Below are 23337 nucleotides of genomic sequence, written 5' to 3' on the forward strand. Positions count from 1 at the left end.
AGTTAAATTTAAGGAATTTCTTCTGTCTCCATCCATCTGGAACAATGCCGGCTTCAGATACAAGGAAGTCAACTTTGAGGTCACATCTCTTAAAGCAAACCTAAACTGTCCAAAAGCAAAAGCTTTTCAAATAGAGAAGCAGAAAATAAGAGCCCTTAAAGCAGCATTGCAAATTTACAGTTGGATCCAAAAAGACCAACTACATGAGCTATACTGTTTCCTATCTCAGCAGTGTAACAGTCATGGACAAATACATCCCTTTTAATAGTAGCGTGGTTTATCACTTAAGGTAACGCCAAGAGGAGTCTAATTCTAGTTTTGGAAGTCACCTGAAACTTGAAATAGGTACTGATTTTTTTTTTAGTGGAGACTAAGCCTTCACAGGTTACAACGGATATGAGGTTCTGCTTTGACACATTCTCATTTTGCATTTGCTAGTTAGGCTTTCTGAAAAAACCTAATGTTAAAATCCTGAAGAGCTAATTCCTCTGCATTCTTTCAGAGGTAAGCAAGACTGAATAAGCACTTCTCCCTAGGCGAAGTCTACAATTTTTATGCTCTTCTCAGTGCTGATTTCCTTACTTTTGGTCAACGCTGTTGAGACGGCCTATGAGATTACAAAAGCTGTGCATAGCAAGCTGAGTTAACAGCCAACTATGCCAACTGTGATTGTACTGCTTTCTCTAGGCAGCACAGCTGAGCTGAAGCATCAAGAGATTATTCTAGCAAGTATTGCTCTGTAGTTAGACAACACCGAACCAATTATCTAATGCAGTATCATCTGCTAATTTAGCTGTTGTGTCCTGGAAGCACCATCCACCCTCACCAGGAGAGACTTCAAGATGCATTTTATTGACTAAGAATTTGCCATGTCTGAGAAAGGCAGACACTTCTCACATGCATTTGCACGGACTGTCTGGTATTACTCTTCTTGTATCTGAATCCTAAATTTTATTTGATGCTCTAAGAATATTCCCCTTTTGGTATTAAGAAGAAAGCACAAGAGGCAGTTTTAGGGAACTTGAGCTGAGCTGAGCACTACTGGCTTTTTGGATGGATTGCTTCAGCACCCCCAATTAGTTTCTCAGATGCCAGGGGAATGGGAAGACAGGACTAGACCAAACCAGAAAGATGAACAACAACATAGAGAACCTCAACAGCACCCACTTAGATTCCCAAAGTGGAAACTTCCCAATTACCAATCAGAATGCACCACTTTAATTAAATAATACTGATTACCAAGTCCCATTAATTTCTTGGCTTATCAGAGAATCAGAAGTTTTCAAGATCAAAGCTCACTTTTTTTTTTTTGTTTTCACACTGCTTTGAAAAGTTGTGTTAAAACTACCATTTAAGTCTAAACGGCCAACTTAACTGTGTCCACCACAAAAAATTCATGACTGCTTTATTAGTTGCAATCCCCACTGAAATCATCCCCTTACTTCGGTGAAGGCTCATCATCTTAATTCTCTTAACTGCGCAAGTCTGATCTGATCCAGGAGACCCTGATTTTGCTCTAAAGAGTCACAGCCCCAGTTACAGAAAGATTTAAGTCACTTAAAGATTTCATACCTGAGAAACTCATTAATCCCTTGCTCACTGAATGATCCTTTCAGAAGGGCAAATTTCATCTTCCGAGCGTTAACAGCCGCCATTGCTGGATACCCAAAGCCTCCAATCCCCAAGGAGCTCTCAAGATCTGACTGAGCACCTGCTTCTGTCCACAGCCACCTTGAGGAAAAGACCAAACAGAAAATGAGTAACTAGGACAGCCATTACAATCATTTAAGTCACACATATCCTGCAACCCTGCAGAGTTCAAGCTGGGCTCTAAACAGCCCTTGACAGTGTCAACTATTACTGAAGTCAGCAGGGAATAGCAGGGTCCTGATTTTGAACCATGTAACAGAAGAAAGCCCCTCCAGGCCATCCCATGCTCACAGCCACTGAAGGACAGATCAGAAGAATAGCCACAAAAAAAAGAGTCCAGGAAGAGACCTATGTTACCAGTCTGAACAAATAAATTGCTACACTTTAGCCTGTATTAAGGAAGGTCTAAAATGCCTCAAGTCACGGATTTAAACATGACAAAGTACTGCCCAAATCCCACTGTAGAGAATTTCTTGCCGAAGACTGTAAGACCAGTATTTCACTCAGTTCCTTACTGGTCAGGTCTTTGTTCCTCTAATGCTTAGCAAGTCCCCTGAGGAACCTCTGGAATCAGGCCATCTCAGCATTTTCCCCCCAGGCTTTCATGCCTCTTCACAGCAGTCAGTGCGTCAGAACAACTCAAACTTCCCAGAAGTCCCAGAGATCCTAACCTCCACTTGAGAGGAGGAGGAAAAAAACAAAGCCTGCTGGCCTGCTTCTTTGAAAGCATGAAACTTGTTAATAATGGGAAAAAAAAAAAAAAAAGTAGTTTGAGAATTCAACAGTCAGTGGCAGACTTACTCACCAGCAAAAGACTCTAAGAGAAACAGGGTAAGTACTACCCTAAAATATTTTAGTATTCAGGACAACAGATGTTTAATCTGATCTCATTAATACTTAGATTTCACTTATAACTGCAGTATTTGAGAGGTTGATAAAAAGAAAAAATATTAGCAGTTTTAAAATAAAGCCGCAGAATCCCCTACTGAAGTACAGCTAGTGAAATACCAAGATATACTATCCTGAACAAGGAACTTGTATCTGCAGAGAAATTACTGTAATACAAATTCTATCCCATTACCTCTAAAAACACTCACATCATCTCCAAGACAGTCTACAATGACACTTACCCCCACATTTTCTTTTTGTATTTTTCAGCCATTTTTAACATGACATCCAAGTAAGAATTCCTCCCTGAAGCTCCTGTTGGTTAGACAGAATTGGACAAGTTAAAACACACAAGTACATGGTTTGAGTGACAAATTCATACAGATGTCTGCTTGCTTGTATGTCTACCTGTGTCAAGAATATGAGGCAGGACAGAAATGATGCAGAGCTGATGAGCATCACAGGTACCCTTCAGAACATCTTCACTAATTATCTAGAAGAAATCAGCAGAATGTCAGTAAGATGAGGACATTTAATCAACATTAACAAAGCACTACCAGTTTTGTGTGATCTATCCTGAAAAGCAATCAACCCATCTATCTACATCAGTGGTCTCCAAACTTTGATTGTGCACCCCTACCAGTAAAAAAGTTTCTAAGCACACAGCCCCAATATATGTATATCAACTATATACACGTAGGACAGCACTAACATTATGTACTTTATAAAGCATACAGAAAATAGAAATTGTAAAAGGATGACAAAGATTAAAGAGATATTTTAAAATGGTGATCGTTTAAAGTTTATTAACGGTACAATTTTTTTTTTTTCCCCTCTTCCTGCACCCCCACAGATTGTCTTGCATGCACCCCACTTCAGAGACAACTGATCACTATTTCAAATCTACCAATATCAAGCTGAAACTAGAAGTCACCATACAGAGGGTAGAGGCTTTTTGGTCAAAAGGCAAGATTAGCCATCACCCATCTCCTAATGGACTGCTTACAAATGACAAAACCCTGCCCTCTAGTTGCAAGAAGAAAGATGGGACAGAGAACCCAAATTTTTCACTCGTTACTCAGAAGAGGATTCAGACACTCTGGTACCATCCTGTCAGTGCTTTTACCATATCAATTCTGATAGCCTTCCAGTCAACAACAATTCTGTAGTAAAAATTAAACAACAGAAAGCTAAATGATGAAACTCATCCTCCTTGACTTTTTGCTGCAAAACAGTGCCCAAGCAGCACACTTAAGCTGTTTTATTTACAGTTAATACAGCCCTGTAAAAACTGCTGCAAAGGATATGATGGAAAAGGAATTTGAGAAAATGATGTAGAGGTACCTCCAGGAGCTCGGGTGGTGGTGCATTGTCAGAAAACAGATCCAGAGCACGAGAAATGATATCAGATCTAGTTCTCCCACCATCATAATCAACAGGGTCTTCTCCTTTTTGGAATATTTTAATGGTGGGAAATCCACGAATCTGCAAGACAAGTTTAAGCCATCAGCTCAAGTAAATCTGAGTATTTATGGTGGAAGTTATCTGCTACTCTGTTGTGTTCTAGATTAAGGGAAGAGATTTAATATCTACATTAATTCAAGTTCCACAGCCTATTATGACTGAACTTGAACAATTTTGTAGCTTCCTACTTATACAACAACTCAAGAAAAGCTTAAGATACACCATAACACCATTTCAAGTTTAGGCCTGATGAATCAGCAATGGTTTCATCTTAGTTTGGCCCCACCAAGCACTGAAGGTTTAAGTACCATGAGGACTGTCTTAACTCTTCATATTTTTTAGGCATTAGTTTCCCCGATTTGTCTGTTGGGGGACAGTACGGTGTCTACATGGCAACAAGTGGACCTTAAGCTCCCCCTGCTCTACTTGCAGTAAAACTTGTTCAGTGCTCCTGCTGACTGCCAGGCACGTGCAATTACAGGGAAACCAAGCAGCACACTAAGTCCCTGTACTGTATTAAAAATTAAATAATACCAGTTTACTTTAGGCACGCAGCATAGCTGATCTGGGCAGCTAACACTGTCAGAGTGATCCCTGATAGCTGGCTCCAAGATGTACAGGTACGTGTGTGGGTTTTGGAGATGCTCAGCCAGTGTGCAAAAGGAGAGACCTCTCACTTCAGACGATAAAGCTATACAAGATCTTATGCAAATAAACAGCCTTGTTCATCAGCAACATCTAGGTTTATTCCTTTTCTCTCACCCCATTTATGTTGTTACTGATAATACTGAAAAATGGTATGTCACAACATTATTTTTAGCACAAAACATTTATGTGGTAGCAGATTAAGGAACAATGCAGTAAACATTACTAGAGATGGAAAGGGAATTGTAACCACTGCAGAGCACACTCACCCCATATCTGCTTGCCAGCATCTGATTGACTGTTGCATCTACTGCAGCCAGCTTTACTTTTCCCTTTGTCTGCTCCTTCACCTCGGTGGCAGCAGCTGCCCATTCTGGCTCCAGGCTGAAAAACAGAGTATGAGTGCTTTAAGCTCTCAGAGCTAGCAAAGGTTACAACATTCCAACATTATGTAACATACTTAGGAAAAAAATAAAGTCTCTGCAGAGAATGACAGCTAGGAGGGTTATTACAAATGAGACTGAAGACCTGCATCTGAAAGAATTAAAAGGTTAGTAACGTCTGGATCTTATTTCCACTGGTAACTGGAAATTTTACTGCTAAAGAGGAGCGCAGCCAGGGCAGCACCCAGGTGCTCTGAGCAAAAGGAGCCCACACATCTTTGTTAAAACACCTTACAGAAAACTCCACTTCTGATACACCTGAGATGCAAGGTCTCTTTTGGGGGATTATGGGTATCACACAAACCCAAACACTAACGGGAAGTTAATTGTCAAAGAAAAACCTCATTTACTTTTTGCAGTGCCCACACCATGGGGCATAAAACTCCACCATCCACACATCATCACTATTTATGACGTTCTTATCAAAGTTGTCATCAGTCAGCTCAATCACATCCTTCTTATCTCCACCTCCGCTCTCTCGGCTCTGTAAGAAACAAACAGACCCCCCACATAAGAAGCAACCAAAACTGGTTTCCCACACAAGCCTTCTCCTGTGTGTCATGTGGTACCAAATGGTCTTTATTTGAATGAGACACAAGACAGGCAGTGTTAGGTCATACAACTCTCCCATTTTAGAACTGACAATACACACAGCCTACTCCCACAGCACTTTCAAGAAAACAGCAAGTGAACCTTCTTAAAAAAAGAGTCAAGTCAAACTAACAAGAAGACATGGGAACACTTCTCTAGTTCTTCATGCTCTGATCTGTCCGAGAACAAAGTGGTCTCCAACCCCCCACCACACTGTGCCCTGGTTTCCAGGCAAAACGTGTGAGTGCAGTGAGCACTCCAGGGTACAGTCCACCCTGGTCTTCTATCTGTCCAGCCTGAGGAGGTTGTGGTGCACTTGCTCCATGATTTAGAAATAGTAGGAGACAGAACCTTTTCAATTTACCTTCAGGGAGAAAACCAGCAAGCCAACTTCAGAATACTACCAAATTAAAAGAAAATTCAGGGAACTGGGGGTTCTGGTGGACAAGCAGAACATGAGCCAGCACTGCACCCCTGTGGCAAAGGCAGCCAACAGCCTCCTGAACTGCACCAGGCAGAGCTGCCAGCACGTCTGGGGAGGTGATCGCTCCCTCTGCTGCGTAACACCTGGAGTGCTGGGACTAGTGCTGGGCTCCCCAGCAGAATGCGTATGCACACACTGGAGCAAGTCCAGCCAAGGGGCAAAGCTAATTAAGGTCTCTGAGCATGTGACATGATGAGAGGCTGAGAAAGCTGAGATTGTTTATCTGGAAGGGAGGGAAAGCTCAGCATGGATCCTATCCATGTATACAAATACCTGAGTGAAGGGGAATAAAGAAAACAAAGGCAGACTCCTCTCTGCAATGCCCAATGACAGGACAAAAAAGGCTTGAGTTGAAACACAAGAATTTAATTTAAACATAAGAAAAAACTTTTCTACTGTGAGGGTGGTCAAACATTGGAAGAGGTTGCCCAAAGAGTGCATGTAGTCTGTGGGGAGTCTCAGTCCTTGGAAATACTCACACCTTGATGAGACACAGCCCTGAGCAATCTGCTCTAGTTGATCCTGCAATGGGCAGCAGGGCTGGACTGGGCAGCAGGGCTGGACTGGGCAGCAGGGCTGGACTGGGCAGCCCTCCAGAGGTCCCTTCCAACTTCAGATATTCTGTGAACTAAGTCAGGATCACAAGCTCTGATCTCCTTTACAGGACAGGCTCCAGTTGAAAACAAAACACATGAATTCCCTCAAATACCTGTTTCCCAGAACTATATCCTCCACTTCTGCCACTAAGACGGTCTTTCACCAGGGACCGAAGAGCACTTAGAGCAGCATCAACAATGGCATCACTTGTTCTGCCACCTGTAATGCAGCAAAATTAGTGATTAATGCATAAAAAGGCCAGATTAAGGTAGGCCCCTAATTTAATTACAAATTTAATACTCCCTCACCCTAAGGAGATTTCAGTAAAAGCAAGACTGGGCTATGATTGATAGGGTACTAGTGGTGGGACATCACTGACTTAAACACAAGTGGCAGGATTGACTTCACTCCACTTTTTAACTACCCAGCTTATCTGATGGGGACTGACTGTGGCAAGCTCCCAGTAAACAGGAAGAAAGCAATAATGTGGTGGTGGTAAGGCACTGGCACAGGTTGCCCAGAGAAGCTGTGGCTGCCCCCTCCCTGGAAGGGTTCAAGGCCAGGCTGGACTGGGCTTTGAGCACCCCTGTCTAGTGCAAAGTGCTCCTGCCCATGGCAGGGGGGTGGAACTAGATGATCTGTAAGGTCCCTTCCAACACACCCTGTGATTCTATGAAAATGTCTTTGGATCTGCCTATCAACCTCCATCAACTATAAACTGCAGGTGGGACTGTTAGTCCATGCTAAGACATGCACAATTTGGTCAAACAAGCCCCACCCATCTGTGTTTTACTACAAGCGCTAGACAGGAAGAAAATACCACACAAGACAACATTAACAGCTACCATAATTACTGTATTCAGGGAAGTTTTTAGTCATGCAAGATATGAAAGAGCATCATATTCACCCTGATAATCCTCTGCTTTGTTTTTGTTGGCTCCAAATATCTTGATAGTTGGAAACCCTCTGACACCATACTGTCCACCCAAGGACTGATGTTTATCTGCGTCTACTGCACCTACTTTCACTACGCCCTGTGGAAATAAAACAAAAACTAAGACAAACCTTCTACAGGGGTTCAACACATTTTATATACTGTATGTGCTGGAGAGCAAGTTATTGCAAGGGTAAGAAAACAATTACCAGAAGAGGTGTTATGCCCCCAAAAGCATTACAGAACATCATTTATGTTCATTTACTTCTTTATCCTGACAAACTAAATTTAAAATTGGTTGGGATTTTTTTGTTGCGTTTTTTTGTTGGTGGTTTTGTGTTTTGTTGGGTTGGTTTTTTTTTTAGGGGTATATATTTTATACAGGTAAGAGTTCAGCAAATCACTACATGACCAAATTTTCTGTAATTAAAAAAATACTCTTCACCAACAGCTTATAAAGCTGTTTTCAAATATTCAGTTCATGCTGTTCCTGTACTTCAGAGGGAGGTGACAGGACAGCAAGGAAGAAAAGAGAAACGTGCTATTTTGGGGGATGGCTGGATTCTAATGTCTTCTGATGCTGTTAAAAGCAGCCCTGGAAAACAGTAATGGGAATTCACAGGGACAGAATTATTTCTTTCCTCTATAACTCAATGACTTCTTTTAAAGAAAAGAAAAAAAAACACAAAAATCCTGATTAAGTGCCTCTGGCCACTTCTCTGGTTGGACAAGTATGATTAAAGTGATGCAGTTTTGGGGACCAAACCGTACCTCATGTTCCTAAGCCAGATGACAAACAGCCAAACTCTCCTCAATCCACTGCCACAAGCAAATCTGAAAAGTTAAACTTACTTTTAATGCTGTTGCTGCTTTCTTCCACTCAGGGGTTAGTCTTTGACAATGACCACACCTTTTAGAAAAAAAAAAAACAAAACAAAACAACCAACCAGTAATTGTGATTCAGATCCGACAACTATTGCACAAAGAGCAGAGTGGTCTTGTTGGGTTTGTCATTACAGAAGAGTCGCTCACAGCAAACTCTAGGAGACTTAAGATCTACTCATGACGAATGAAGGGGCTATGCCACAACATCACATCATCACTCAAACTTCTGAGGAAAAACCTGCACATGTATTATATAAGTGCATACACACACATGCACACATCTCAAAAGCCAGGTGGCTTTCCTAACAGAGGCAAACGTGAGCACCAAAATCCAGATTTACACACTAGTCTGCTTGTTGCAAGCTAAAATGGACCTGTGATGAGGCCTGAAAAAATTGTTCTAGTGGTAACTTCTTAAGTAGCAAGAATTGTGGCAAATTTCCTGTAGGTATCGGGGGGAGAAGAGCAACAGCTGACTTGCAACTAGTGTATAAATCACAGCATCATGAGTCTGAAGCACCAGTTTACTGATACCTACTGATACCTATACTTTATGGCCATTGTTCAATAAAGCTTCTCATTGCCCATAAAGCTGCACCAACACTGGAAGAGGCACAGCAAGCTTTCCCGTACAGCTCAGTCCAAACTCAGTCAGGCTGTTGCAATGAATGGCCCCTTTCTACAGAACACGGAGTTTTGGATGGCAATAGCACAGAGGATCTGTGCAAAGATGGAATACACGTCACCAGAATTTACATGGAAGAGATTCCACGCTCTGGACATAAGCAGGATGGGAGCTGGAAGTAATAAATTAAGATGCACAAAGCCAGTATTTTTTAATGGAAACTGGAAATTCTAGGTGTGAATTCAGATATGTGCTTTCACATCAGAATCAGGTTCAGAAAGACAGAAGTGAGGGGACTTCTCACCTATTGTACTTTGATGAGTCATTTTTAATACTAGTTTCTGCAGAAAAATTTAGTAGTAAAATGGAATGTAAGGTTTGTTTTGTTATTAGACTCTAATAGCCAACTTGAAACCAATGCCTGCCTTTTTCCCTTGTGAGGATATTTAAAATAGGAATCTCAACTACAGCAGTTTTGCTAGCCAGGAGAACATCAAGCTGGTAACTTGTACTGGCAACAACTGAATGAAACCCTGGACTGATCAGCGGCAGATTCCTGTGCTGCTCCTACATGGTAAGAGCAAGCAAGTACACAGATGTAACTCTTACCATGGGGCGTAGAACTCCACGAGCCACAGGCTCTCACTCTGAATGACCTCCTTGTTGAAGTTAGTTGGTGTTAGCTCTATCACATCATCACTGGATGAATATAGACTGTTAACTGCCAGGAATAACGTGCAGCTCACTGTGCCTACAACAAAAAGCAAAGGAATCAACATTTCTGCAGAACATTTATGATTCTCCTGTTGCCATGGCTAAACCATCTCCCCACTCCCTGCAAATCAGCAGGGAAAAAAAAAAAAAAAACATGGGAAAGGGATTCCAGTTTGACCAGGGGAAAAAGAAAAAAGGAAGGCAAGATAAATGCTTTCTCCCCTCACTTAAATCATGATTCCACAGGATCATGTAATATATTCACTGTGCCTAAAGCTATCTGGAGTTATGCCACTCCTGCCATAGCTCTTCACATAGCATTTTGTCAAAGCTGCTACCCTAACTACTACTGGGTACCAGACCAGCAGAACTTCCACAGGGATTCCCACAATCAGCTATGTTCTTTCAGTTCTTTCTCACAGAAACTCCTAAGCCAGTTGCCCACACATCTTGCACCACAGGCACTCAAACACATCTTTCATAGGATCACATAATGCAGGATTGTCCCAACAAGTCTTCGTACAGTTATACTGATTTTAGGACCAGCACTTGATGCACTGGTAATGTAAGAAGCTCCTTCATTTTTGCTCATGAGAATCTTGGTCTACCACTGATTTATCTCTCTAGAAACAGACTGGAGAACAAGAGCTAAATCTCTCTGGTTAACAAGTCAAGTACTCTTAGAATGCTAAAAAAAAATCATTACATGGTACAAGGAAATTGCTTTCTCTTAAGAAAGACTTTGTACTTCTGAACCTTATTATTGCTTGAGACTGCACATAAAACCTCATAATCCTTCTTCTATATAGTCAGAGAGATTAAGAGATGACTTGATGAAAGATGACATGCATCTCTGTAACAAAATCCACATAGTGAAAGACTGAATCTACCAAAGACTGGGGCGAGTAAGAGCTCAGACACTGAAGTCAGAACTAGGCAAAAAATAGTTAGCTTTTCTGCAAGTAGTTAATGACTTGCGTAGGAAGCTGCACGTCCTCTCTCAAGATTGAACATGAGGAAGATACAGTTCAGTGATGCAGAAACTCTACAGCACATGGTACACAGACCGCACGGCATCACCTACGCTTTATCAGTTCCACTCAAGAAAAGCCAGTTTCATTACACCTATTCTGCAGGTGAGAGAAGCTGACAGAAATAACATCTTCCAGGTCACTCAGCGAGAGATCAGGGCTGAACTGCCACACTGCAACCCAGCGCCCCATCCATTGCACCACTCCCCCTCCTAACAGCTTCTTCTAGCCCTAGGACGCAACCCTTCTCTTTCAGAGTGATCCTGGTTGGTTTCCATCAAGAGATTTACATGTTAGATTGGCTCTCTCCCTTCAGCATGCCCACACACGAACAGAACTGCATCAGCACCAAAGAACTGACTTCCAAGGCAATGTGTGGCTGTCACAGTATGTTAGTGACCTACAGTAGCAGCTGCCAGTGGGGTAGAGTAAGAAAATAAGGATGGAAAAAGCTACTTGAATGCTACAGTCACTCTCAAGAGAGAAACTCTTCTCTAGACAGAATGAAACCATCAAATTGAAATCAGCGTATTTTGGCATCACCTAAAGAGATCTCTGGCAGATTACATTCAGAAGCTGAACAGAGTTCATTCAGCCATTTCTGTCATTTCAAACAGAGAAGCTCTAGCTTATGCAAAATCACCTGCTAAAGAGCACTCACAAAAGAAAGCACATGGTTAACTTCACCTAGTCACACAGCACTGTGTTTGTTTTTTTTTTTTTTTTAAAACCATGACTCATGAACTGGTGGCATAATTTTCCTTTCTATAGTGAAATATTCAAGGTTTAATTAATCTTTAGCAAATAAAAAGACGATTTTCCTACAAGCAGGAAAACGCAAATCTGTCCTTGATATTAAGGCAAAAACCCCCTCAGATAATCTGATTTCAAAAGTTGTTTTCTAATGTAAGCAAATTACACAGACAGAAGCGTTGTTAAACCAAGGCAGCTCGCTGTAACGAATCCTCATCAAAAAGCCAAGTTGTAACTCTGAAGACCTGTGAAAAAAAGCTTTTGCCACGGGATGATGATGGTTCTGCGAACTTCCTCCTTAAAACACCCACCCCTCCTTCTGCAGCAGAGCTCGGTGCGCTGCAGTTCGCTCACCCCTGCACCTGCGGGGACAGCCGTGTCCCCCCCCGGGCCCGGCCAGGGCCAGCGGCGCCCCCCGCGCTCCCACCCGGAGCTACTGAACAGCTTTACCGAGTTATTCGGCACAGGAGACCTGGCAGCAGGGGGAGGGGAAGAGGAAGCCCAATTCCCCACGGACTCCTCCTTTTGTCTTCAGCCATTACTTTTTTACTGCCCTTACAGCACTAGATCCCAGGTCAGGACAGCCAGGCAAGTCAAACATCACCGGTTACTGGAAATCAAAGCGTGGGTGCTTTTTTTTTTTTTTTTTTCCCCTGTTTTTATTAGGGCGAGAGATAGGCACCGTTTTCTCTATTTTTCTTGCTGTTGGGGGTCTTTAAGCCACATGCCTACGTCCTGGCAGTCCGCCGAGGGCCTGAGGGCGGTGCGCCCTGCCGCCGGCGCAGCGGCTCGGGCCGGCAACGGCCGAAACGCTACTGCGGGCGCTGCCCGCCTCCCCCCCACTCCCACTCCACGAGTGACCCGCCTCGCCGAGCGGGAGCCGGGCACACGGCGGTTCCGAGCCCGTTCCCCGCGGCTGCCCGGCCCAGCACCCGCCTCGAGCCTACCCGGGGGAACCCCTGTCCCCTCCGCGACCGCCCACGCCGCCCGCGGCTCCTACCCCACCAGAGACGGCCCACGCCGCGCGCCCCCATGGCTGCCCCCCCTTCCGGCTCCCTCGGCGGCCGCTACTAGAACCCGCCCGCCCCGCCCCTCGGCCCACGCGCCGCGCCGTCCCCGTCGTGGCCGCCGCCCATTGGCGGTTGCCGGCGCTCGCGCACTGGGGTAGCCAATGGAAGGCGGCCGCGTCAGGCGCCGTGGGGCGCGGGTGGCCGGAGGAGGCTCTGAGGGGCGAAGGAGGAGGAGGATGATGATGGCGGCGGCGAGGCTTGGCTGAGGCTGGTGGGCGGGGAGTGGGGGTGGAGCGGGGTGCTGGCTTTGGCCGGGAGGTGCCCAGGGCGGGAGGGTGGCAGAGGGGCGCCCGGGGGAAGCGTGCTCAGCCTGCTTCCAGCAGCTTCCCAGGGTCCCGCCGCAGCTGGGGTGCCCTCAGCCGCGCCCCCGCGCCGGGAGAGGGGCTGGGCCTGGGCTGAAACCCATGCAGGCCTTCACGGGGAGGGAAGGCAGGCCGGTGTTCTGTCCTGGTTGGTGCCCGAGCTTCTTTTGCACTGCCGCATCAGTGCAAACAGAAGTCTCAAGGGACAGTCTAAGTGGTGTCACTGTGAAAAGGCAAGCCAGGCATCTAGATTTGAAAAAAAAAAAAAATTTGCAAAACACAAGCTTGTATGTAAACGTAGAAATCAGCCTAGATGCATCTGTTGTATGCCAACGATATAGAAGCAGGGGGAGGGGAGGGCTGGTGCATGCTGATACAAGCTCTGTTAAAGCCTGGACAACCTGCTCGTATCCAACAGACTTGCAAAATTTGCGTTCAGCAGTACAATATGTATTATTACAGTTTTGTATGAAAAATCAGCATCCTGGTTCAAAAGCTTCAGAAACAACTGATGGAAAAAGCTGGTTGTTTTTCTCCACCCTCCCCCTGCTTCCTAATGGTTGCACATTGCAGGAGGGTACTCGAGCTTGGGGCTGTGGTGTTGGTGGGCACAGATCCAGACAAAGGCTTTTGCAGATCAAGGATTCAATGATCAAGTGAGCTGTGAATTTTTTTAGTGTAGTAGTAGCAGTAGTAGCTGGACTTAATGTACCATTAAAATAGAATTTTTCAGCAATTGGATCTGCAGCGGTCAGAATTTTACCACCATCCACACACTCATTGCTTCTCCCTCACAAGTAGTACAATTAAGTCCTGCTCTTTAAGAGTATAAAATTGTTAACATGGAAATGAGAACAGACAGCCATTTTCACTCGCAAGTTGTTTCAGAAATGGGGGAACAGGGATGCACGAAATAAAAGTTTTAATCAGATTGGCTACAAAATGCTGACATCCTGGCATTCCAATCCATAAAAAGGCAGCCTGCTGAGCAGGCAGGTTCAAGTGTGTGATGATTACTAGATCTTAAGATAAAACATACCTCTTACTGACTCCTAAAGCAAACAGGAGGTGCTTTGCAGATCATCCTTCCCAAAAGGATAAGTATTTCTCTTCAGTTTCTCTTAGGTTTCACCAGTATAATGAATAAAGTATACATGACACCTTGGGGCACTATCTAGCAGTTGGCCTAGCATGAGCTTCAGGTAAAATGCCTAAAACCAGAAATAATTAAAGGATAGTTTTATGGCATATAAATTGATATTTTGAGGGGTGTGTGTGGGTGGATAATAGAAGGAACTGCATAGAGGAAGTGTGTTTTATTTTACATCAGTGTCATGCAGCAGTAAGTTGAATGACTGTGGTTAACATTTCTATAGCACCAAGCAGCATGTGTTGAAGTACTTATTGCTGAATAAGAAGCTTTTAACACAGATGAACACACATGATGTCTCGGTGAATTCCTAGTAACTTTCTACAGGAAACAGTTCTACACCAGGAGCAATTCAACATTTTTATGTGTGTTTTGGAAATACACCTAAGATAGTGCTGATAAAACCTGCACCAAGACAAATATTAGTAGAGTGTTAAATAATGATGGAAACAGGGCAATGATACAGGGTATTTGGTAAATGAGCTGCCTCCAGACAAAATGCATTAAGGGTTTGAATGTGTTTGCACGGGGCTTTACTACCTCAGTGAAGACAGTACTTGAATAGAGCTCCCTGAAAGAGATTTAGATGCTGTTTCTCCATTGCAGCATGACTTTCTGTGATATTACTGGCAAAAAACCTCATGTGACTCATGGCTACATAAAAAGGGAAATAATGGAAAGATACCTTGTCTGCAGAGGTCAAGACAAGTTATTGAGTCTATATTTAAAAATGTATAGGTAATTGCAGGGACAGGATTAGAAGGGACTTTGCAGATTTTGGAGGTCAGCACACATCGTTCAGACATACATCAGACATCGTTCCATGTATGAATCTGTGAGACCTCATGCATGTGTGCGGAGGAGCCGGCTGAATCAAAACCTGAAATCAGTTACCAGGGAAAGGAAATACAGTGTTTGAAGAACACTTGTACAAAACAAACAGAGGATTAATGTTATAAATTTGAGGAATATTCTTGTATTGCAGGGATCTTGCCTGGTTCTTTCCCTGGCAGATGAGTAGGAGGAGTATAATGGACAGGGATTCTGGCTTTACAAGTTCTGGGAACTTTCTGACTCCAAAAGAGAGACATGGTTGAGTGTTCCTGGAATGCAGTTCACAGTAAAGCAAGCTTTGCCTGAAGGAGCATTTTTCATTTGTGTTATTAACGTGCATTTAATTTTAGTGACCTGTAATTACCAGAGGGCAGTGGTCATAAGCTTTTCACTGGAGACAGAAAAAACAGGGGGAACTGTTGCTAGCAGAGGGAAGCCAGCTGCTGCACAGCCTCAGAAGGAATGATGGATGGAGCTTAAGACAAACTGTTCTCTACTTAATGAGGCTTATTATCTGTTTAGGATGAGGCTGGGGTGAAGGTTTGGGAGCTGTAAAAAGACCTTTTGCTGGCTCATTTCATACACATGACCAGAACTGACCATGTTTGACAAAGGAGAGGAAGACTTGGAGGCAGCAGAAATTTGAGGGGCCTTCACTAACTGGCAGGTGTACCCTACAAATATTCCAGGCTCCAGCATCTGCTGTTCAGAGATGCAATAGACATCGTCAGCTTTGGAGCCCACTTGCCTTGATCAGGGTGAGGCCGTCACAGGGGGTGAACTCAGTTATCAGGCTTTGGTGTTATCCTAAACCAGTTATGTCTGTTTTCGCCTTATCCCCACCACAGCTGGAATCAGCCACCTTTCTTCTTCTGTTGCTTAAATGGAGCATTCACCTATTCAGATCCAGGCCTTTCTCTCCCAAGTCTTAATTATTGTCATGGTCATTCAGGTTCCCAACAGGACCTGTCATTCCACTTTTCTGTATCATAACTTATTTGGGATTAGCCTGTTACACAGCCATTTTATAATCACTTTTGGACTCTCAAAATGGCATCGAAAAAACAGTAGTTTTAGATGCACTTAGTCTGACCCAGTCATGTAGCCATATTACGTGATGCACCAATATGAGGTTTATTCTTCATGCATAACAGAAGACATCATGTTTTCCAGTGCCAGATGTCTCCTTTCTTATGTTATATCCTGATAACAAATGAGCTGGGTAGCAAATGACACACACTGCTATAGAAAGTCACCTGCCATTCAACTGGACCACAGGAGAAGCCATGTGATTGCAATATGCTTCAGAAGGCTTTCCAGTGGCCTTCTCTAGATTCTTGTTTGCTGCAGCATACCCGTCAGCTGTCCCTCCCTTGAGCTGTGAAGCCTCTGTTACCCGGGTACCTGAGGGCACACCTACTCTTTCAAAGGAACATCCAGGTTCTATTTTCTTAGTACTTTACTGGCTGCCAGAGCAGTGTTGCAGTTGCCCATGAAGAGGTTTGGGAGGAGTGGCCAGTGCTGATGGAGGCAAAGCTACTAGTCTGGTCCCCTTCTGGTGCCTCTGGAAGCAGTGACAGCAGGAATGTGGGGACACCCAGCTGAAAGCTAGTTGCTTTATTTTCATCAGTGTCAATTTTCATCTATCTCAATTTCCTGGGCCAGCTGCACATGGGAGGGTGCAGGTTCAGAGGCCAGAGTCTGGCAGGACCCCAGCAGTCCTGCCTTTTGGAAGCTTAAGATACTGTAGACTGAATCTTCAGATTTCAGTATCAAAAGGAAAACGGATAGTAAGGATCTAGTTTGTGGAGGATGCCTCTGTGCTGTTTAGAAACTTGTGAGCAGCAAGGGAGCGGATGATGCAGGAAGGGATCTCTCAGACCAGATATCAGGAGATCAGGGAGGATGCAACCCTTCTCTATTGCAAACTCCTATGGGAGGAAGAGTATTACAGAAAATGAGCATCCAGTTTGGAATATCAGAAGCATGAAAGCTTTTCAAAATCACTGAGTTAATACATAAGAGTTTCCAGAATTTGTACAGATGAGTATCTGATGATAATGCTTCCTGTGCACAGTTCCAAACAAGGAGTAGTACAGAATGGAAAAAAATAATTCTTGTTTTGTTGAAAAAAATTGGAGGTGCTTCTGAGTCCGTTTCTCTGTTTTCTTCAGCTTGACCAAACTGCTTGCAAACACAAGTCTCAAATCTTCTAGCTTGAAGTATCTAACAAGTCTTGACAGCAGAGAAACAGCATTCTCCACAGCTAAATAAAATATTAGACTCTTCCTGATAAATATACCAGAACATTTTGAATTAAAATAAAAAAATACAAAAAAACACATTTCAACTAAACCAATAAGTTTTTCAGGAAATAACATGATGCTTGCTAAGGAGAAGACCACACCCCAGATCATAGGATCCTTTAGAAGTATCTCCAGGTGATTAACATTGCCACAGTTGGGCCTCACTTTTGTGCTAAACTTGCAAGTTCAGTCTCTTCATGAATCTCAGGGCTGACTGAATTGTATATAGTTGTACAAAAGGCCAGACTGCCTGTTGCTTTGGAAGTCACTTTGGGATTGTCAAGAAAAGACAAGTATAATAGATACCTAATGTTATGGAAAGTAAGCTTCTTGTCATTTTTCAGTTTAATGGCTGGCTTGATTTGTTTGACCGTTGTGGCAAGGAGAAAACTCTGTGGTAATAAAGTAAGCACAGATGTCATTCGTGAAGAAAAATAGATTTGTGTATCATGTATAGGTTGACCTGTTGTATAGAAAGGCCTTGGAGCTCATTGCAGATTCTGCTGAGCACAGCTTGTTCTTGGTGAGGAGAACCTCAGTCCTGCACCCTGGATTCCCACTATGCCTATCCTGAGAAAGAACCAGTGGAAATGTTGCAACCAAGTAAAACTGCAACAAGGGAAATTCTGGTTAGATGCTGAGAAAGCATTTTTTACTTTGAGAGTGACTTTGAGCATTGGAGCACAGAGACTGTAGAACCTCCATCCCTGGAGGTATTAAAACTCAGCTGAATATGACCCTGAGCAACTAGACTTAACTTTGGCTCTGAAGATCACTCCCAGCAGTCCTAAATAACTCTCAGAAGGCCCATCCCTGCCATCTGCCTTTTGCAGTGAACACAGCATTACTAGTGTAGTTAAAGCTTTTTTTTTTTTTTTTTTTTTTTTTGCATGACAAACTGTATTTCTGTGCAAGGCTTTCTGATGAGGTAAGGTTTTACCACGCAAGGGTTTTTACTTAATAGCTGTGCATAGTTCTACACATCTAATCACTGCAACTCTGCTAGACAAGCGTTGCATGTGTATGCTCAGCATCTCTGTGGCCACTTAACATCTCCGCTCAATAAAGTCAAAGCATCAGCCCATTGAAAAGCTAAGAGCCAGCACCACAGACCTGAATTAAAATTCCTGTCAGACTGCATTAGAGGGAATTTAAATAAGTTTAAAAAAATCAAGTGATTTCTAGTTGTTCCTGAAGGGCTGAAGCTAGATAAATCTTGTTACAAACATGTATTTGTGCAGAAATCTGCTTTCTCAGACATGTCACGTATAGCTCATGAGTCCACCTCAGCTCTCGGTGTCTTGCTTAATAAGTCACTGGATATAGAAACCTGGTTCCTTTAGCAGTTCTGGGTTATACTGGTTCTCTTCAACCCCTGAACAGGAGAGTTTGCCTTAAAACCCAATAAACACATCTCATAAGGGTTGGCTTTGCCTGTGTTACAATGGAGCTTTCAGAAGTGTTAATTTTAAAGGTTAATTAAGAAGAATAAAGAATGGTGTGGAACAAGACTTAGTCTTTTTTAGAAAAGCAGATACTGAGGGGGTTGAAAAATACAGCAGTGTATGTACACCAAGGGAAACTGTAAAAGAAAGGGAAAAATACCAAATGTGGCAGTAGAGTATTTCAGAGGTTTTATAGATGTAGATGCCTACTAGCTTCTTTGTGTTGGGTGGGTGGAAGCCCAGTCTGACTGGAAGGGGGAACTGGCACAGCCAGTCAGCTCCAGTGGTCCCTGTGTCCCTGGGGGTGCTGGCTGACCGGGCAGGGTGCTGCAGCCCCATCCTGCTGCTTTCCTTTCATTTTGGTCAGTTCAGGATGGCAGTACGCGCTGCCAGAGTATTTCTGTGCTATGGCAGGGTGTATTCTTTTCTGGCCAGCAGACTGCATGTTTACTGTGATTGACTGCTCTGCCTTGTCCTGAAGGCACAGGCTTTTCCACGTGGCTCATCTACTGCCCTGCCAGGAGCACATATAGGACACTATAAAAATGATACAAGACAGTGAAGGTAAAGCTGAGACTCAAAAAAATTGTATCAGGACTAAACTATGTGAGACATCATTTTGAAAGCATAGCCTGAATATTGGCCGTCGGGCTGTAGACAGTACAGGCAAGGTCTCAGTAAAATAGAAACATACCTGTGTTAGAACCAGGATCCGGAACCCAAGGAAGAAAGTACGTCAGTGTGATCCACAGGCAATATTTTTCTGGAAGAAGTTGCTAGGTGCAAAGAAGTAGATCAAAGGCTGATGGGAATGATTAGTGAGATCAGTGAGATTGAGTCTGGGGAACTGCAAGCCAGTGTGCCTGGGAGACTGACTCAAACCTCTGGCACCCTGAGCCATTGAAGCCTAGAAATACCTGGAGGTATAATCCTGACCGTACTACAAACCATGGCAAGTTTCCCCTGGCTTCAAGAGAGGAAGGATTTTTGTTCAGTTAGTTGTAGTGAGCAGCAAGTATAAAGCAAAGTTAAAGGCACTGTCTGTATTGGAAAAGCCGAGCTAGTTTCTGCGCCCACGTTACTCCAGGAGAAGGATACGTGACTCAGATGAAGAATAAATGAATAAAAACTGTAATTTACTGCCTCACTTAGGAGCACATTGATACATTACAGATTAATGTGGTGGTAAGAATCTGTTCTCTGTAACCTTGTGAAGTTTTATTTTAACTTACAGTGAAAGTGATGGAGTAAATTTGAGAGTGGCATGGAGGCAGTGGATAGAGAACAACTACTTACTATGTAATACAAGAACTAGAGTTGTTAAGAAGCAACAAATGAAAATAATTGGTGTTTGGTTCAAAACCAAAAATGCAGATACTTTTTCCTTTGGGTAGTTAAACTATTGAACTCCTTGCTGCAGGATTTTTGAATGTTAAAAATTGAAATGGATTACAAAAGTGGCTGGACAAAGTCATGGAAAGAAAAACCTACTCTTGGCTGGCTAGCCATGAACCCTGTCTTGGAAAGTCCCTTAACCATAAAACAGTAGGGTCTGAGACTGCGCTGGGAAAATGTATCTATTTTTTGCTGTTAGCTTCTTCCAAGGCACAGTGCTGGATGACTCTTTGGCTTGCTTTCATATAGCTGTTTTATATTGTCAAATGCTTATCTGCGTTTCATTAAGAAGTTGGTTATTTTGGGAATGGGGTTGGAAAAAGCTTGTGTAGGACAGTTACCAGCAAGCTTGTTTCCTCTTCTGTAATTTCTTAGCCTGAGTTGCTAATGGGCAACAGAAATTCTCTCTCTAGTTGAGTAATATATAAGCCTGCATTTATTTTTTATCTTAACAAAAACATTGAAACTGCTTTGCTAAAAAAAAAAATAAAATCCAATAAATCAAAATTGTTTTAGAGAAGGGCATCAAAGTGACAGAGGTTCAGAGGTTTAGAAAGATGAACTGGAATGACCTATTTCCTAAGTAATGAGTAAACACTGAGTAGGTAGATGACAATATATGACCAATATATGTATAGTACAAATATCCAGGTGATCAAGGAAGTTTTTTACTAGAGTATGTGGAAGCAGAAGAAGGAGAGGTGTGAAGAAATGCAAGAATGTGTTCATGAAAGCTGTTTGTTGGAAGAGCTACTTAGAACGGACAACCCTGGGGGGTGATTTTCTCTGCAGTGGAGAAGGAGACAGACAGGCAGACTTCTGCATTTCCCCTGCCCTTTAGCTGTTTTTGTACTCCTCTGTCTCAGCACTAGTGCAGTTTATGGCCCTAATGAATCAAGAATTATTGCCAGGTATAAGCTAATGCAATGAATACCCACTAGATGCCACTGTGCCTTTTCTCAATCTGTTCATGACTACACGTCCTTCTCAAAAGTGAGCAGAACATGTTCCTTTCGGTGGCAGCTCTGATGCTTTTAGCTAATGGAGATCTCGGCAGAACATTTGAACATGTGTGTGAGTGCTTTTGTGTGCATATAACCCAACAGAGACTTACGACAACACTGTTGTAGAAAACAACAGGATAGGTTATTAATTACTGAGGTAATGCTAATGAGACTAGTTGTTATACAATAGAAAGCAGCGGTGGCCGTTACTTTATAAGAAGTTTGTAATGATTTCTTACAAGCTCTTCTTTGTGCTCAGCCTGAGTTGTCATGTGCCCATGTCTGTGAGCTTGGGGACAGTCAGTCCTCTCACTGAGGGCTACCAAGTAGGGGCACAAATGCACATAAGCTCTGTAATGCGTCTAAGCATTATTAAAAAAAACTCTATAGAAAGCACCTTTCTCTGTGTTGTAACAAACTGTCACCTATTTAACACTGCTCCATGTTGCCTCTATTGTGACATGTTACCTCCTTGTGATGTTACCAGTGCTGTTGTATGCAACCTCTTCAATCAGCTATTAAATCAGAAGATTTTAGTGTGGTTTAGAAAGCTCTGGTGGGGATAAACCACAAGCTAAGAGCTTCCCCATGGCTAATGTCATGGTTTAACCCCAGGTGGCAACTCAGCTCCACACAGCCACTCGCTCACTCCCCCCACAGCAGGATGGGGGAGAGAATCAGAAGAATAAGTGAGAAAACTCGTAGGTTGAGATAAAGACAGTTTAATAAGTAAAGCAAAAGCCACTCACACAAGCAAAGCAAAACAAGGAATTCATTTCCCACTTCCTACAGGCAGGCAGGGGCTCAGCCATCCCCAGGACAGCCGGGCTCCATCACATGTAACAGTGACTTGGGAAGACAAACACCATCACTCCAATCATCCCTCTTCCTTCTTCTTCCCCGAGCTTTATATGCTGAGCATGATGTCATATGGTATGGAATATCCCTTTGGTCAATTGGGGTCAGCTGTCCCGGCTGTGTCCCCTCTCAGCTCCTTGTGCACCCCCAGCCCACTCACTGGTGGGGTGGGGTGAGGAGCAGCAAAGGCCTTGACTCTCTGTAAGCACTGATCAGCAGTAACTAAAACATCCCTGAATTATCAATGCTGTTTTCAGCACAAATACAAAACATGGCCCCAGTACTAGCTACTGTGAGGAAAATTTACACTAACCCAGCCCAAATCAGCACAGTGAATGTTCCTTAGAGAAGATTTAGGACTTCATTAGCACTTCATTTGCTTTGGAATATACTTTCCTGTCCCCCTACAGCTGTATTTTTGTGCTGACTTTTTCTCTCAACTTGACCTTAAGACTAATCCTAGAATGCCTCTTGGACAGGGCACCCCAAACCTTCTCCCAGTTACACCACGTCCAAGGGAAGACACTTTTTGTAGCCCTCTCTGTCTTCTTCCAGCCCTGCTCTAACTGTGGTCTTGCTCTCAGACCTAATCCTGACCCTAGCAATAAGCTAAGCGGTAGACCAGAGTCCCTGCCCAATCCAGTGACTAATTATTCCTCAGTTAAAGCTCTAGTAAAGCTAGTGCTTTACTTAAGTGCTGGCTTGAGAGAAAGAGAAAGCCCAGAGCTGCAGGAGCAGGGCTGATGGCACTCTTTCAAAGTAATTTCTGGCATCAGCCCTTAGTTTACTCGGAAGGACACTTTCCAGCCCCTAATAGCTCTAACTTTGAGTTTATCTTTTGGCTCTGAACTGATCTGTAATCCTTGGCTGGACCTTAGACAAGGTACCCAAGCCATTCCTCCAGCTAAACAGTCCCCATGGGAGAGATCTTTCTGCAGCCCTGAGCTTTCTTTGGCAGCCCCTTTCCAGCTCCACCCCAGCTGCAGCCCTGGGCTATCTCTGTCTCTCAGCACCCAACACTAGGCTGAGCCATTAGCCAAAGACCACTTAGATATCAGGATCTAAGTGCCTCTAATTCACTTTAGTTGGTGGATTTCTGGCAGGAAAACTTTGTAATAGACTTGTGTGGGTGTGCACATATTTGTTGAGTTCCAGAGAATTTGCAAGACTTAGCAAAGTTGCAAAAAAAAAAACCAAACCGAAAACCAAACAGTACAGGTTACTCATTAACAATATAATACTAAGAAGATGAGACTATGTAAAGGCTAT

General features: G+C 43.4%; 1 protein-coding gene across 1 annotated transcript in view; it reads right to left on the minus strand.

Moving 5' to 3' along the window:
• PDIA6 (protein disulfide isomerase family A member 6) overlaps positions 1-12788 on the minus strand; it is a 15201-nt gene extending 2413 nt beyond the window's left edge. The window contains exons 1-11 of the mRNA XM_042803142.1: positions 12705-12788; positions 9816-9957; positions 8549-8606; positions 7670-7796; positions 6875-6981; positions 5441-5574; positions 4917-5031; positions 3883-4023; positions 2947-3031; positions 2781-2853; positions 1573-1731 (exon numbers count right to left, since the gene is read on the minus strand). Of these exons, the coding sequence (XP_042659076.1) occupies positions 1573-1731; positions 2781-2853; positions 2947-3031; positions 3883-4023; positions 4917-5031; positions 5441-5574; positions 6875-6981; positions 7670-7796; positions 8549-8606; positions 9816-9957; positions 12705-12738 (1175 nt within the window). The 5' untranslated portion in view covers positions 12739-12788. The remainder of the gene's footprint in view (positions 1-1572; positions 1732-2780; positions 2854-2946; positions 3032-3882; positions 4024-4916; positions 5032-5440; positions 5575-6874; positions 6982-7669; positions 7797-8548; positions 8607-9815; positions 9958-12704) is intronic.
• Positions 12789-23337: the final 10549 nt, after the last annotated feature.

Source organism: Tyto alba, unplaced genomic scaffold (genome assembly GCF_018691265.1).
Source record: "Tyto alba isolate M040663 unplaced genomic scaffold, T.alba_DEE_v4.0 Super-Scaffold_40, whole genome shotgun sequence".
In the NCBI taxonomy this organism is placed as follows: domain Eukaryota; kingdom Metazoa; phylum Chordata; class Aves; order Strigiformes; family Tytonidae; genus Tyto; species Tyto alba.